The sequence below is a fragment of the Plectropomus leopardus genome, chromosome 23 (genome assembly GCF_008729295.1).
Source record: "Plectropomus leopardus isolate mb chromosome 23, YSFRI_Pleo_2.0, whole genome shotgun sequence".
Lineage (NCBI taxonomy): Eukaryota > Metazoa > Chordata > Actinopteri > Perciformes > Serranidae > Plectropomus > Plectropomus leopardus.
In genome coordinates this window covers 4,211,680-4,228,353 of record NC_056485.1, presented here as the reverse complement: position 1 = coordinate 4,228,353, position 16,674 = coordinate 4,211,680, and the positions used below count along the sequence as shown (strand labels likewise).

Below are 16,674 nucleotides of genomic sequence, written 5' to 3'. Positions count from 1 at the left end.
AATAAATTCAGTCAAAATTTGGTTATTAACATCCTGTTGACTCTGCTATTTGCTCCAGAGAAATTCATCTATTAGACGTCATTAAATTTAGCTATTTACACCTGATAAAATTCAGCTATCTAAACCTGGGAAATGTAGTTATTTACAGCCAACAAATACGGCTCTTTGAACTAAATAAATTCAGCTATTTACACCTGCAATTCAGGTATTTACACACAGGACATATGGCTATTTAAACCCTGGAAAATCTGCTGTACACAAAATTTGGCTATTCACAACGACAAATTTGTATATTAAAACCCAGGAAATTTGGCTTTTTCTACGCAATTAATTCGGCTATTTACACCCAGGAAATTCAGCTATTTACACCCACAAATGTGGCTATTTACATGCGGGTAATTCTGAATTTGCTCAAGAGAAAATTTGTCGATTTACACCCTTTATTTATACAGCTAGTTACATTTGATAAATGCAGCTGTCTAAACCCAGAAAATTCAGCCATTTAAAACACAGGAAATTCTGCTATTTATACACTATATATTTGGCTATTTATGCCCAGTACAAACAGCTATTTACACCCGAAATTTCAGCTATATATAAATGGAAAATTCGGCTATTTTTCATCCCAAAATTGGCTATTTACATCCAATAAATTCTGCTATTTACACTCCATAAATTTGGCTGTTTACAACCTGATACATTTACAGGTGACACACAGTGAATTTCAGCTATTTACACATCGGAAATTCTACTATTTACACCCCGACAAATTCAACTGCTCATTCCTGGGAAATTCGGTATTTACACCAGAAAACTTCAGCTGTGTGTGCAATTCCTGGGCGTCCCAGCGAGATTGAATTATGACGTTAACACAAAATGATCGATTTGGGGCTTCAGCTAAAGTGTATGAACACAATGTGCATTCAGCAGCTTTATGCATCCTAAAAAACTGAATATAATAAATCTACTTTGTCTGAAATTGATAAGCCAAAGTTGTATCACACAAGACTCAGACCCGCTCGTGCATGAAAGTCCTGTGCCTCACCCGTTCATCCATCACATCTCCCTCCTATACCGCATCACCTGACTTTCTGGCAGCAGATTTGTTTATTTACCATTTAATCTCAGAGAATATCAAGATTGGCCAGTACTCGCCCAAACCGTGACTTCTTCTTAAAGTAACTGCCTCCGGACCTCGACACATCAACGTGATGAGCGCTAGCCAATAATATCACTGAGCAGGATCTATAATAGCACGTGGTAAGGAATGGGTGCAATAGTAGAATAGCTGCAGTGTGACTGATCACCCCAGTGCGAACAGACTCTTTTCAAAGCAAAATCAAGAAACGACGCAAACCAACCAGCATTTTAACTTTTAAAACCTGAGCAAATTGGATTTTTCTAAAAAACATGAAGAGAAAGCAGCAAGCAATTAACAAAACACTGACCAAAAATTTGGCCAAAAGAAAAAAAAAGTAAAAAAAGTTACAAGAAAACCACCTGAAAATAATCAGGAAAAAAATGTGTTGACCTACAACGAGTACAGAGAAAAGGTATTTATTTAAATTTTCTTTTTTTTTTTCCTGTAACATACTTTAAAATTATAAAATTTAATATCAATTTAAATATATATTTTGGGACATTTTTTTTCTTTATTTATAATCCTTCCCTTTTTTTATAAACTAATTTTTTGGTCATTTTGTGTCACCTTTTTCTACTTTCTTGCACTTTGTAGTTAAATTTTTAATTTACAAATAAAATCGAACCAGTTTGTCCATGTTTCAAAGGGTTGAATAATAGTTGTTAAAGGAGTCTGAGTGCAGAAAAACTGACATTTATCCAGGTTTCAAAGGGTTAAAGGGTTAAGGAAAACAAAAAAAAAAACACACAAAATTTCTCTGATGGGATGCAGACCTGTAGCCCATGATAGGAGGGTTGGCGTGCGCGCCTGCAGGTGAAGGTGACTCTGTCCCCTTCCCAGGACAGAGCGAGGCTCAATGGACAAGGTCACTGTGGGTGGATCTGGAGGGACAGAGACAGAGAGAGAGACTCACATAACGTCTAATGTAATGCTGCAATCTGGAGGACAGTTGAGGCAAAATGGCTGCCATGGCATTACTTAATAATAGCTATAAAACATTCAGCTGCCAGCAGGTGTTTTATGTTTTAAAATGTGGTGACGCTTTTAATGAGCCCTGAAATTTAAAAAAAATATTCGTTTATGTAGCAATTAGCAGGGCGGTGGAATTATACTGGGATAAAAATGAAGTTTTGTTTTCACTGGTAATGTAAATATGTTGTTTTTGCCAAAAACCCATGAAATTCTGATCCTGAGGTGTGAGGAATTAACAGTTTGTATTTGAGAGTTCAATATTAAAAGTAATAGTGACATGATTAATTCTTCAGATAGCAATAATTATTTGTAGCACAAGCAAAAAGACTGAATAAAGGACATTTTTGGCGAGCGATCTTTTTGACATGTGTGCAAAGTTATGATAGTTTTGTATTATTCATTAGTTTCTTATTTTCATTTTTGTTTTAAAATTTGTTCTACTATGGAGTTCCTGAAGTGGCAAAGGTGATTTTTTTGTTTTTTTTGTCTTGTGTGTTACAATCATGTTACTCAAACATCATTCATTCAGAGGTAGATTTGTCTCAGTATTATTCGTGTGATCACATCGACAATCTGTAAATCTGTAAAATTTATGATAGAAATTTTATGTTACGAAACAATGTCCACAAATACGAAAAAGATTTGTTAACAGTTAGAAATTGGAATATATAAAACAGCTGCACCAAATGCACAAATTCCAGGATTTTTTGTAAACGAATTGTGGAAGCTATAGCTAAAATTTTGCGCAAGAAAAGACTTAATTTATCACAATTTTTGTTGCTATTTTTTGATATCTGTGCAAAGTTAAAATAGCTCTGTATTAGTGATTAGTTTTTATTTTCATTTTTGTTTTCTATGGAGCCCCTGAAGTGGCAAAACGGTGATTTTTTTGTGTCTTGTGCTAAAAAAATACTATGGAGATAGATTTGTGTCAGTAATTTTTTGTGAGATTAGATCGTCAATCCATGTGTTTTTATTGTGTAATCTGTAAAATATATTAAAAAAACTCCAAAAAAATAAAAGATTTATAAACTTCCAAATTATTTTGGCAAATATATAATGCAGCTGCAAATACACAAATTCCAGGATTTTTGTTAATAAATGTGGAAGCTATAATTAAAATAAACCAGCAGACTATATTTCATTTGACTGCTTACGGTGAACATTGAGGGTTGGACAGTTGTGCTTTTCGCCGGTGGGGACTGCCAGGTTGTGTGGCCACACAGCTGTAGTTCCTCCGGTGTCACGGTTGTCGACGGGCTGGATGGGCTCAGGTAGCTTCGTGATGTCACCCTCTTCCTGTCTCCTGGGAGCACCTCCTCGATGAGAGACAATCTGATGAAACATTTACAATACAGATCAAAATACTAAAAAAGAAAAAAAAAATGTCATGAACATCTAGTTAACCTACTATTGTGTTATTTAAGGTACCTTAGACACAATTTTTGTCCTGTTTACACTCCCGTAATACACCTAAACTTTGTTGCAATACTTTAAAAATAAGAGCCAGGACCTAAAGGCTCTAAACCAATATCGACACTGTTTGATATTGAAAATTACTTTCTGGAGGCCACATTGAGTCTCTATTTTGGGGCCTTCCTTGTAATAATAACATATAGATAAAAAATAAAAAACAAGAAAATTACTTGAAAATTAGCACAAAAAAAAAAGTAAGAAAGAAAATGACCTGAAAATAGTGCTTAAAAATTTTAATCATTCTGTAACATAAATTTAAAGATGTGATTATCATAACTGTAATTATAGTTTTATGGTAATTCAGCCTTTTTTATTTTTTTTTAATGATCCTCCAAATCTCCTAATGTCTTGCAAATTTTGGGATATTTCTTACCAAGATGCTCATTGTCTTTTGTCTTCAAACTGTCAGTACAAAAACGCCCATTTACATTACAAATAACTGAAAAAAAAAAAAAATGTTTTTACAATTGAGGCAACACCATATGATAAAAGAAAACCAACACCTGCATTTTTTTAAATTTCCATAAATTATTTTTACTTGACTACATCAAGTAAAAACTCAAGGAGCTATTTTTTCATTTATTCATTTTGTTGTTTAGCTTTTTATCGAAAAAGTTGCCTGGAACTTGCTGTATATATTGAAAATTTCAGTTTTGATTAAACATTTCCTAAAGGCATTTAAACATAGTTTGGGTTGGAGTTTGTTTTAATATTCCAAATTCTAAATTACAACAGAAAGATTTTCATTTTTACTGTAAGTGCATACTGGTTATTGGTTTCGTGTACAACTAATAATTGGTATTGGCCCTGAAAAAACAATATTGGTCGACCCCTAGTTTAAAATTTACATTTTTTTTTATAAAATTGAAAAAAAAGGGGATAGGATTTTTATTCAAGTATTCACTTCCTCCTACTCCTTCTGGGACATGAAATACTTCTTTTTCCTCCTTTTTTATTTGGCACATTCAAAATAAAGATCTATCTAACTAACTAGTCTATTTTATAATTTAAAAAAATATATATAATTCTTTTTTTTTTTTTTTTACCAACTGGCATCATTATGTTTACCATATATGGTTAAAAGGGTGGTCTCTTTTTTTTCAAGACTCACAGTGGTGCTGGCGGCCCCCTCCACAGGCAGACCGTCTTTAAGCCACTCGATCATAGAAGGCGGTTTGGCCCTCGAGACACGCAGCTCAGGTTGTAGGACCTCACTCCCCCGCATTCAGCAGCACCTCCGGACCCCCATCGATCACCGGGTCGTCTGGGGGGACTGCGGTGGCAGAGGGACAGTGTCAGAAACCCTCATTGTTTCACACACTTCTCTAGACTCACACACACATGCATGCAGACGTACTGAGGACGGTGAGCTTGGCCCTCCTGGACCTCAGGGCGGCATCAGGGGCCTGGCACTCGTACAGAGAGTCATCGGACAGATCAGCTGACAGGATCTCCAGGTTGTACTGGCCCAGCTCCTGCACGCGCAGGACACGGTACCTGGGCCACGCTGGAACACACACACAGAAAGAGCAGATAAACAGTTAAATCATCAGAATTACGTTTTTAGGGCACAAACATAAAATAAAAACTTCAACTTCAGGCCTTCATGATGAATTTTACATCTGATTTGGGGGGCTGTGTATATATTTAGACATACACTATCTGACAAATCTATCGCTACATAAGTGTATAAATTATCTTTTTGGCACAAGATAATAACTTTTTCACACAAGATAAAAGTTAATATCCCACCAAATTTTAAAAAAAAAAATCTGTTTTCAGCACTATATATGGCACTATTTTTGTCTGTAGAAAACAAAATTTAAAAAACAAAAAAAAAAAAATCAAAACTATTTTAACTTTGCACAGATGTCAAAAAGATCAACAAAACATTGATATTTTTAGTCTGCTTGTGCTATATTTAAGTTATAGCTTTACAATTAGAGCTTTACAAAATCCTGGAATTTTTGTATTTGCAGATGCATTACATATTTGCCAAATAATTCTGTAAGTTAACAATTTTTTTGTATTTGTGGAAGTTGTTTATATATTTACAGGTTACACATTAACACACAGATTAGATCTAATAACACAAACAATACTGAGACAAATCTACCTCCAAAGTATTTTTTTAGCACAAGACTGTGCACACAAGACAAAAAAACTTCAGGGCTCCATAGCAAAAATTAAACAAAAATGAAAATAAAAATTAATGAATAATACAATACTATTGTAACTTTGCACAGATGTCAAAAAAAAGATAAACATTTCCCTTTATTCAGTCTTTTGCTTGTGCTACATATCAGTTATAGCTTTACATTCTTTCAAACAAAAAATCCTAGAGTCCTTGTATTTTACTTTTTTCTTCTCCTGCATGTCAACTGTTCTAAAACTGTCTGAAGAATAAATCATGTCACTATATCTTTGATATCTGAACCCTCAAATACAAACTGCTAATTTGTCACGCCTCAGCATCCCCACATACCCATGTGGTCTGTATTAGAATTTGGAAAAAAAAATGCCACGGCACGCAGCGTGTGGCCCTTCACGCTGATGAGAAAACATCAAGAACACACAAGAAGCAAAAAAAAAAAAAAAACTGACTTTTTCATCATCAGGCTGATTGACACCAGAAAGATGAGAGTCCACATGAACACAAATGCCCAACACACACATTGACACACACACACATGCCTCTCCAGTCCTCCCTTCCCCCATCCGCCACACAGACCCAGCTGTGTCACTGCTGTACATTCTCACCATTAGGTGGCATCCCTGCTCTCTCTCACCAGCAGGGAAAAAAAAAAGATGAATGCATTATGACAGCAACGTTTTAGAGGACTCAAATCGACTCCAGTCCGTGGTGCAGAATTCATGTTTGCTGCCCAGACGTAGATCGCATGTGAAATTCTCTTTCCATGTTCCCCCCACACTGAGCTTTTGCCGCTCGCCTAACCTTGTGTGTCCTTGTTTCTGCATGCATGTGTGCCTTGTATATACGTGCATTTGCATGTGAAATGATGTGAGCGAGAAAGCGTATGAAAAGCCCAGAGAATGAGGGGGGGGGGGAGGGGGGGGGGGGGCTGAGGAGAGGGACAGAGCCTCATACACAAACACACACATACCCGTGTGTATGTGTATGTGTGCATGAAGCAGCCAGTGTTCATTCACGTTTTTATTTAAAAGCTTTGGCTTGAAGCGCTGGACCATTACAGTAACAATATGATTCAAAGAAAGAGAGGGAGGGACAGGGAGAATGGAGAAGGGGACGGAGGACAGGAGGAGAGAAAGAAGGGACAAGGAGGGTTGACTGGAAGAGGAGTGTGTGTCAGGCAAGATGAGGCAGAGGAGAGAGACAAGGCAGAGAAGTTAAAGGAAGAAAAGGAGGCAGCTGAGAGGAGAGAGAGAGAAAGGAACAAGGGAGAGGAGAGGAGAGGAGAGGAGAGGAGAGGAGAGGAGAGGAGAGGAGAGGAGAGGAGAGGAGAGGAGAGGAGAGGAGAGGAGATTGGACAGGAGGAGAGGATGATTACAAAAGCCAGAGAATTAAAAAATAAATCCAAAATCACAGCACAAGTAGATGAGAAGTGAAAAACGAAAAGACGGGAGGAAATGATAAAAACCCAGAATATTAAAGCCCAAAGTCTGCAGAAACACAACAGCAACATCAACAAAAAACAAAACAAGGCAGCAGCATGTCACAAATGATGCAGTCTCCCTCTGGACCAATCAGTTAAAAATATGCCCGCTTGTTTTGACCAGTAATTGCGCAGCCCCCTTTGGGCTAATCAGTGCAACTCTGAAAATGCTGCAGCACAGCCATGAGATGCATCGTTCCCCCAAGTTTTGTCAAAGTCAGACAAGCTGCATCTTAAATTGTTAGTTGACGGGCAGACAAATGGGAGAGTTAACCCTTAAAAACCTTAGCGACTTTGCTAGATCTGTCTGAAACAAACACAAAAAAAAACAGGAGGAAGACAATGAGCAACTTAAGAAGTTTGCAGGAAAAAATGTAAAAAAAAAAAAAATGTAATTATGATCATTGTTATGGTCTCTTCTGATTATTTTCCCCTGGCTTTTTACAATTATTTTTCAAAATCTGCTAATTTCTTGCAATTTTTCAGGTATTTATTTTGTCAAAATCCAGCTACGTCTTTAATTGTTTGTTGACGAGACAAACTGGAGACTTAACCCTTTAAAACCATGGCAAATTTGTTGGATTTCTATTAAAAAAAAAAAAAAAAAAAACACGTCAAGATGATAATGAGCAACCTAAGAAGAAATTAAATTTTCCAAAATTGTCAAGAAATTTGTATAAATGAATAAATAATATAACAACAATAACAATAATAATAACATATAGATAAAAAATAAAAAACAAGAAAATTACTTGAAAATTAGCAAAAAAAAAATAAAGATAAGAAAGAAAATTACCTGAAAATAGTGCTTAAAAATTTTAATCATTCTGTAACATAAATTTAAAGATGTGATTATCATAACTGTAATTATAGTTTTATGGTAATTCAGCCTTTTTTATTTTAAATGATCCTCCAAATCTCCTAATGTCTTGCAAATTTTGGGATATTTCTTACCAAGATGCTTGTTGTCTTTTTTCCTCCATGTTTTCAAATCAAAGGGTTTAAAGGTTTTAATATTTGAATCAAGGAATCAAAGGGTTAATGATTTAAACTGGAAATGTCAGTGACTCTGGACAATAATGTAAAGAAACTAGAGTGAGGAGCTTAAGCAGAAAGCTGCATATTAGCTGATGAATTGGCCTTTGGTTAAAAATAGTTCATCTAACATGCATTAGCCGGTCAGTGTCACCCACTGCTGATGTGACGGAGGTGATGATGTGATGCTCCTCAGCCAAGTTGAAGGGTGTCAGTCTGTAAAGTGTGCCCCAGGGAGCTTCAAGTTCCCCAGCTAACACTGGATGATATGTGCAGGAGGAGGCCAGAGTTAACTTAAATAAATATATAAGTGCACAGTGTAACAGTGGCCTCATGGTCAAAACTGCTCTGCCGGCTTAATCTAACTGTAAAACTACATTCAGCAGCAAAAATATTTGGTCAGCATACAGCAGCAGTTACAAACACGCAATGTCATACTGGGCGAGCGTCTATCATTCAAAATGCTGTGAGAGAAAACTCGGTAACATACAGATGCCGGTGAAAAGATGTTTTTGTGCACCATTATTGAAGGGCAGGCTGGTTCTTAGCTCTCCTACATGTATTAAATGTAATTGTAAAATTGGGGTGTATATACATGTGTTTTGGAAATGTGAAGAGTTACAGAAAGTTTGGGGAGAAGTGAATGTTAGGGATAATATTGTTGTAAGTATCGGCCGATATTGGCTTGAAACCATAAAAAATTGGCTTGTATTCTGTCGAAACATGGGGGAAAATCAATGAGTAACAAAAGAAAAGAATGATTCAAAATTTTGACAGAAATTGGTGTAAAGCACAAGAAAATTACCTGGAAATTAGTTTAAAAAAAATCCAAAAAAAGACAAAAAAATGACCTGTAAAAAGAGCTTAAGAGTTATGGTGATTCTGTAAATGTATTTTAAATATGTAATTGTGATCATTTTAAATATAGCTTTCCCTAGCATTTTTTTTTCTTTTTCTTCTTTTTTAATTTTCTTAATCCACCAATTTCTTTTCAAGTTGTAGAGCATTTCTTAGTTTCTCATTGCCTTTTCCCCCATGTTTTTGAAAGAGATTACACCAATTTTGTCAGTGTTCAGAAGTTTAAATACTCGTGAAAGGAATCTAAAAGCAACATAAGAAAAGTGATGTTGTTCCTGGTGTCAGAAGGTTAAAATGAAATATCAGTATTGGCTAACATGCTGATATCTGCCGATATGACAAACCAATATTTTCTTTTTCTTTTTTCATTGACAAAGGGAATATGCCAAAAACATCAACCCTAAACTGAAGTATTTTTCTTATTTTGCATAATAAATTAACATTACATATACTGAAAAGCATTGTTTTTCATCAGTTCATGTCAAATCTGACAACTGCAGTGTGTGCTGTGCACTCAGCCCATCATAACTGGTAGCTTAGCCGTTATTGTGAAAATAAATATAGAGATGACGTTAGCCTTTAGCTACAGCCTCACAGAGCTCCTAGCATGGCTGCAGTCTGGTTTCATATTAGATCAGTAACTCTGTATCTGTCCACACACCCTCTGGTAACTGCAGAAGCTGCCTTGAGACACAAGTGCTCCTGGTTGGAAATCGCTGGTCTAAGCAGGATCTCCACTATCATTGGCATGGAGGCTACAACAGTGGTGCTTGTGCATGTGTAGTTTTTGTTGGGGGTGGATGCAGACTTAACATAATTTCCAAGATCTCCTTGAAAATATCAATTTTTTTGCAAAGTTTATCAATTTTATGTGACCCTCTGCACTGCAAATGTTGCAGATTACATATTTACAGTGCCGTAGCTATGGAATCAAGATTACGGTGGCCTGATACCTCGGGGTCTGCCCCTCCAGCCCCCTCCCCCTGAAAAAAGTTTAAAATTTGAAAACTAATCACCTGTTTTATTGTATTATTTATTCTAAGCAAGTACAGCAAACTGTACAAATATGCAATACATGAAATCTACTAGGTTTCTGTCTGCATAAACTACACATGCAGTTTCACAAAAATTGAAATAATTGACATTTTACTCAGACTTAATGCTGTTATCTAACAAGTATAACTTAATAAAGACATTAATATTAGTTGAATATGCTTGTGGGTGCCATAGTTGGTCACTTGGTGAATGTATGGCTAATGTTCTTAATGTTCTTAATTTTGGTTATGTCATAAGGGGGGCAGGGGATGGGCTACATGGGCTTCTGATATTTTATTTTTTATTCTGTAAATCTTTTATTTCGGGAAGTACTTTGTGCTTGAGCTTAAAGGGTGCTATATAAATTAATATATTTATTTATATAAGATATCTATAATTATAATTACTATTATTATCATTAAACCCTTATTAGCAAAAAAATATTTTCTACAATAACAATTCCAGTGCAAAATGACGTATTAACGTTAATGTTGCTTTGTCATCCATGCCCCCAAGTGGAATATGCTTAGTGTATTGACTGTTAGCTAGGTAATGCATGGCACTTATGCTAGCTAGCTAATGCTTTAAGAGGAATTTAGCATAACACTGTAAGATAATAAACTTCATAAATTCATAAAATTATTAACAACTTTCACAACCAACAGTGACATAACCTTTTTTCTACTTTATATATTGGGGGGAAATATTAAGCATGTTTAAACATTAGGGGTGTGTCCCCCACAATATGTATTATACTTACAGCCCTGCACTGTAAACATGAAATAGGCTTTAAACATTAAAATAATTTCTTTTCTCGGTACTCTGAAATGTAGAATAAGTTAAACGTGTAAACAGTGAGCCATCTTCACAATCATGTTTTAAAGAGCACCAGCAAGAACTCAAGACATTGCAACATTTCTCCATCTTTAAACACGCTGCATAACATTTCGCCCATCAGCAGCTGCAATCCAAAAGTATCAGCATCAGCTCTGAGAAAGCCGTCTTAGTCACACGCTGAACAGACTGAAGGAGGCCCGAGGAGGCCGTATGATGTCTCACCCCTGAGGTCTTCGCCGATGCCCAGAGCCAGGCCATCTTTGGTCCACTGAACAATGCCTGAGTAGTTGAAGACAACACAGGACAGGATCACCCTCTGGCCCCGCACCACCGACTGGTCTGCCGGCTCCTGAGAGAACCTTGCCGTCCACACTGGAGAGACTGGTGGAGATAGAGACAAGGCAGGATAAGTTAGGGGACTTTTCACTGTGCAGACATTGCAGGCAAGCTAACCACATATATCGCATATTATTGTATTTGTGGTTTTATGGTTAATTGATTGGAAACTGCATTCCCCCAGCAGAATGCCATCTTTGATCACACGTTGGCTCACGGCCATTAGCCGAGCGCCGCCGAGTACAGAGCGGCGTGGAAAGATGGAAGTGTCAAAGAAGGGGGAAATCAGAGCAGAGGAAGAGAAGAAGAAAGAAAGAAGAGGTGGTTAATGCTGACTCAGGAGAGAAAAGCTGCACATCAAACATCAGCCATAGGGTTTCTCACAGCCCCCTTTTTCTCCTGGCTCCTGACTTTTTATTTCTTCAAAACTCTCCGGCCCTCCCTCTCCCGTCTTCATTCCTCCCTATGAGTCATCTCCCAGGCTTCCACCGCACAACCCAAACTACAGTGGCTGTCATTGTCTACTCTCCCTCTAGTCTGAAGTCCACTGATACTCAATTTACGGCCCGCAGGCCAAATCTGGACCCCAATAGGGTGCGGGGTGGCCCCAAAACTATTTTCTAATTCACAATAAAAATAAAGTGAATCACACTGGGAATTGTTTGTAGTTTTAGTATACAGAAGGTGCCAAAGTGCATAAAACAGTAGTAGTGCTTTTTTATCCAAAAAAAGAGCCAGTGGAAGATCCCCCACACCCCCCAACAGAGGTCCTAGCTAAGCCTCTAATATCCTAAAATCCCAGAAATGTCCCAAATTCCAGGAAATGTCATAAAACCCTTGATATGTACTAGAAACGTCCCAAAATCCGTGAAAGTTCCTCAAATCCTAGAAATGTCCTAAAATCCCAGAAACATCCTAAAGTCAGAGAAATGGCCTAAAAATCTGAGAAACATCATAAAATCCAAGAAATACCCTAAAATCCTAGAAACATCTTTAAGTCCTAGAAGTGTCCTAAAATCCCAGAAATGACCTTAGATCCTAGAATTGACCTAAAATCCTGGAAACATCACAAAATACTAGAAACCAGGTAAAATGCTACAAACCTCCTCAAATCCTAGAAATGTGCTAGAGTCCTAGAAATGTCCTATTATTCTAGAGATGTCCTAAAATCCTCACACATCCTAAAATACTGCAAATGTCTTAAAATCGTATAAACATCCTCAAGTCCTAAAAATGTCCTAAAATCCTAGATCCAGATCTGTTGCGACTGGCCCCTGGCTTCCTGTCATTTTGCAAAAGTGGTTCCCAAGCAAATCAAGTTGAGAATCCCTGCTGCAGTCCACTACTACAACAGAGAGACCAGCGCCGCGCCGGCCCACCGCCCGACTGTCTAATATGAGAGAAAAAACCTCTCTGCTATTGTTCCACGCTGTATGATGACAAGTTGTAATTAGCTGTCCCTTGAAGACATGACACCCGTACAATAGAGGAGAGGCAATCACCGTGGAGGATTTGCATCTCACTTTAAATTCTCCTCTCTACTCTGTCTCTCGCTTCCATTTCTCCCACTTGTTATTTCGAAGAATCTCCTACAGTACATCATTAACCCAATAGTGCACCCCACCTCCTCTGCCATTACCTCTCTACTATTCTCTCTCCATAATGTTGTATGTCCTTTAACCAAATTGCTTTGCTTCACTCTCTGCTTTATATGTATGCATCCCCACTCGCCTCCTTCGCTTTGTACATCTATAATGCTGTCTATGAATGTCCTTTTGCCTGCACTGATTTCCCTCCACCTCGACAGTATGTACGCACCTCCTTCTTTCTATATACATATATAATGCTGTATATGTCCTTTTACCCATAATGCTTTCTATTTCTGTGTTGCTCCTTCCTCGCTGGTTGGAAGGGGGTTAGAGGCGGACTGTCACAACTCATTTATCACATTAAATATCAGCCCTCTAGCACTTTCTCTCTACCTCTCTTCCTCATTCCCCCGTTCACCCGTCTCTTTTTCTCTCACCCCCCCCGCTCCCTTTTCTTCACCTCCTACCATTTACATCTCTCCTTCTCACTTGTCCTCTCCACTTTTTTTTTATCACTTCCCCTCTCTCGTTCCCTCACACTTCTCCCTCTGAGCCCCTCCAGCACTTTTCTGAAGGTTCCCATCTCTCTCACTTTTTTTAACAACCGCCATATGCCTCCGCACCCCACCTCCCGCCTTTCCCCCGCGTGACCTCCTCGGTCCCTATCTCGCACGTTTCCCCCTCTCTTTCATATACGCAGACGTGCACCCTCACCCTATCATGTCAGATTTGGTGTGATTTGCAGAGGTACAATATGCCTGATAATACAAAAGAACCCAGTCATGCAAAAAGATTTCCTTACCAATCATAACAATGGCTTCTGACAGTGCAGCGCATTAATATTCGGGAGATAAAGGGGATGCGCGAGGATACACAGTGGAAAAGGGAATCAGATGCAGATGGGGCTTTGCAGCACACATACCTCAAATAATTCAGCACTGAACCAAAAATAAGAATAATAGCGGGCCCTAATTTGCTCCCTGAGGAACGCCAAAATTAACTAAACTAATGAATTAAGATAAACAAAACAAACAACATAGCAGCAACGATTGGCAGTGAAAAGTTGGGAAGTAAAATTATGTTGTATAAGTCAAAAAGTCTTTGACTGTAGACTGTACAGTAAAAATGCACAACAGTGTGGAAATGCCTCTGTTAAATGATTCCTCTGATGGCCACTGCATGCTCACTTGAAGAATGATGACTATGACTGTATATATTAGAGAAATAAATCACAAGTTTTCTGAATTTACCATATTGAGATATTTTAAGTAAAAATCCTCATCTTTTACCTTCTATTGTCTGCCTGGCGCTAGGCCGCTAGCACTGTCTGAATGTTTAGGAAGGAGGTGTACTTCGACGGAAAATAGTGATGTCGTCATGCCATGGAATTAAAAAAAAAAAAAAGATGACAATATGTATCAGTTTTCACATTGCATTGATAATACTGGATGGTGGTTTATTGAACTGATATATCAATCCACAATGATGTACTGTTAAACCCTTTGTATTTAAATAAGAAACCACAAAGTATAGTCCCTTACTGCAATCAATACAAAATCAGTAAATTTCTGACTGGTTCGTTTGTTGCACTTCTTTTAATGCGTCTTGGTGTCGATTTTGTGAAAATTAAAGGCCCTGATTTTCTTAATCATCTTACAATGAACAATGGGTTCCAACACAAACTTGCAATATTCTGCTAATTTTATGTTTTTGGTAATTTAGAGAAATGTCTGCATTAGCTTTTTTCTTCTTTGTGCTCTTCTTATTGGTTTGAAGTGAGTAGGGCTCAGTTGGTCACATACTTCCGTGCACCAATCATGCATGCATGGATTTAGAATCTGATGAAACAGATTACATTGGTTTTTTAGTGTCCAACTCTTAATAAAAAAGCTTGACATTTCGCTGTTGCCAATTTATCCATGAACATTTAAAGTCTTAGAGAAACACTTAGGAATTCAAACTAAGTCTCTAGGGGCTATCAACAAGGCTGTGTTTGCATTTGCAGCGCTCAACTATATCTGTTTCCTACTTGCTTGACTCTTCAGCTGGCCCAAAATTGTGTTTTCTGGGCCAAGAGCCAGTCTTCCTGTTTAACCAACAAGTCAAAACTCAAACATATTTACATATTTACTTTACACTGACTGACTTGGAAAAATATGTTAACAATTAATGGATTACCCAAATAGCTGGCAATTCTGTCAGATAACGACTGATCATTTTATTATGCATTTTTTCAGGATTTGTGCACTTAGGGGGCAAAAAAGATGTAAACACAGAACAGTGATATGATCAGTTTATTGTTTTTCACTGTTAATTATGATTCATTTTGTTTGGATAGTCCAACCGACAGAAAGTTTATAGAACATTTTAACATTTTAACAGCTTATTTGTTGAGATTCAACAATTCAGCTGTTTTGCTTGCTGACAGATGTTCATCTACAGTGTATGTGTGACAGTTCACCATATATTAGCACAATCATTTCACTCAGTCTATGACGCATATCTTGAGTAATAGGTCAAGATCAACATAATTATTCTGACATATACATAATATGTGGGTATGTTCATGACTTGTCACATATAGCTTAGCTGTTGAAATGTTTCAAATACTCTATAAACTATATGTAGGTGGACTTTCCAAAATAAAGTGTAGCCATTGAATGCTTCACTATGCTCACCAGCTAATTGCTAGCTTTGTCTTTTTGCAATTTGGTGATGGGGAGGACGTGTACACTGTACAATCATTAAAATAAAAATACATTAATAAATAAAATTATATAGCTGTATACAGGGTTCCCACACAATGTTATGGACGAATCTCAAAACTTTTCCATGACTTTTTATGGACCTGTAATAACTTTTATTCTTGCCAAACTTGCCTGGCTTTTTTCAAACAGCTGGCTGCATACATGCATACTGAGACGGAATACGAGAAGAAAATTATGAAACGTACGTGATGGTGAACAAAACGTTGTCACACATCTTAGCATATTAGAGCTACAGTACATCAACACCCACAGAAAATGAATATGCTGTGTTACATTACATAGAAGGTTTTCCATGGTATTTACCTGTAACAATTTCATTACAAACAACAAAATTTTATGATTTTTCTGAAACTCTCCATGATTTTTACTAATTCCATAACTTTTCCATAACTTTCAATGATTTTTACGAACAAATCTTCTACTATGTTACATTACGTATAAGGTTGTCGATGGCATATAACTGTAACAATTGTATTGCAAACAACAAAATTCCATGACTTTTCCAAAACTCTCAATGATTTAGACTAATTGTATAACTTTTCTATAACTTTAAATTATTTTTATTAACAAATTTACTACATTGTTACATTACATAAAAGGTTATCTACAATATATTAGTATAACAATTTTATTAAAACAACATTATTTTTTCCAAAACTCTCAATGATTTTTACTAATTCCATAACTTTTACATATTTTTCAGTGATTTTTACTAACACATTTGTTACTATATAACATTACGTATAAGGTTATCCATGTCATTTTTACAAATACTATGACATTTCCAAGCTTGAAAATGAGACTGTAAAATTCCATTACTTTTCCTGGTTTATCAAGACCGTGGGAACAATGTAAATCTCTAAGACATATAGGACACTCTTCTTTCTCTTGACAAATCCAAAGGGACTCTGCAATCAGGTATTTATTATTTTGTCAAGATTTTCTGAGAAATTTGGTAAAGTTTTGAGCCCACTGTGGCAAGCACATGTAGC

At 36.9% G+C, this 16,674-nt stretch overlaps 1 protein-coding gene across 1 annotated transcript in view; it reads right to left on the bottom strand.

Moving 5' to 3' along the window:
- kirrel1a (kirre like nephrin family adhesion molecule 1a) overlaps positions 1 to 16,674 on the bottom strand; it is a 49,107-nt gene that overhangs the window by 15,221 nt on the left and 17,212 nt on the right. The window contains 10 exon segments of the mRNA XM_042512235.1: positions 1,915 to 1,946; positions 1,948 to 1,977; positions 1,979 to 2,022; positions 3,271 to 3,382; positions 3,385 to 3,432; positions 4,701 to 4,768; positions 4,771 to 4,801; positions 4,804 to 4,862; positions 4,947 to 5,096; positions 11,212 to 11,370. Of these exon segments, the coding sequence (XP_042368169.1) occupies positions 1,915 to 1,946; positions 1,948 to 1,977; positions 1,979 to 2,022; positions 3,271 to 3,382; positions 3,385 to 3,432; positions 4,701 to 4,768; positions 4,771 to 4,801; positions 4,804 to 4,862; positions 4,947 to 5,096; positions 11,212 to 11,370 (733 nt within the window).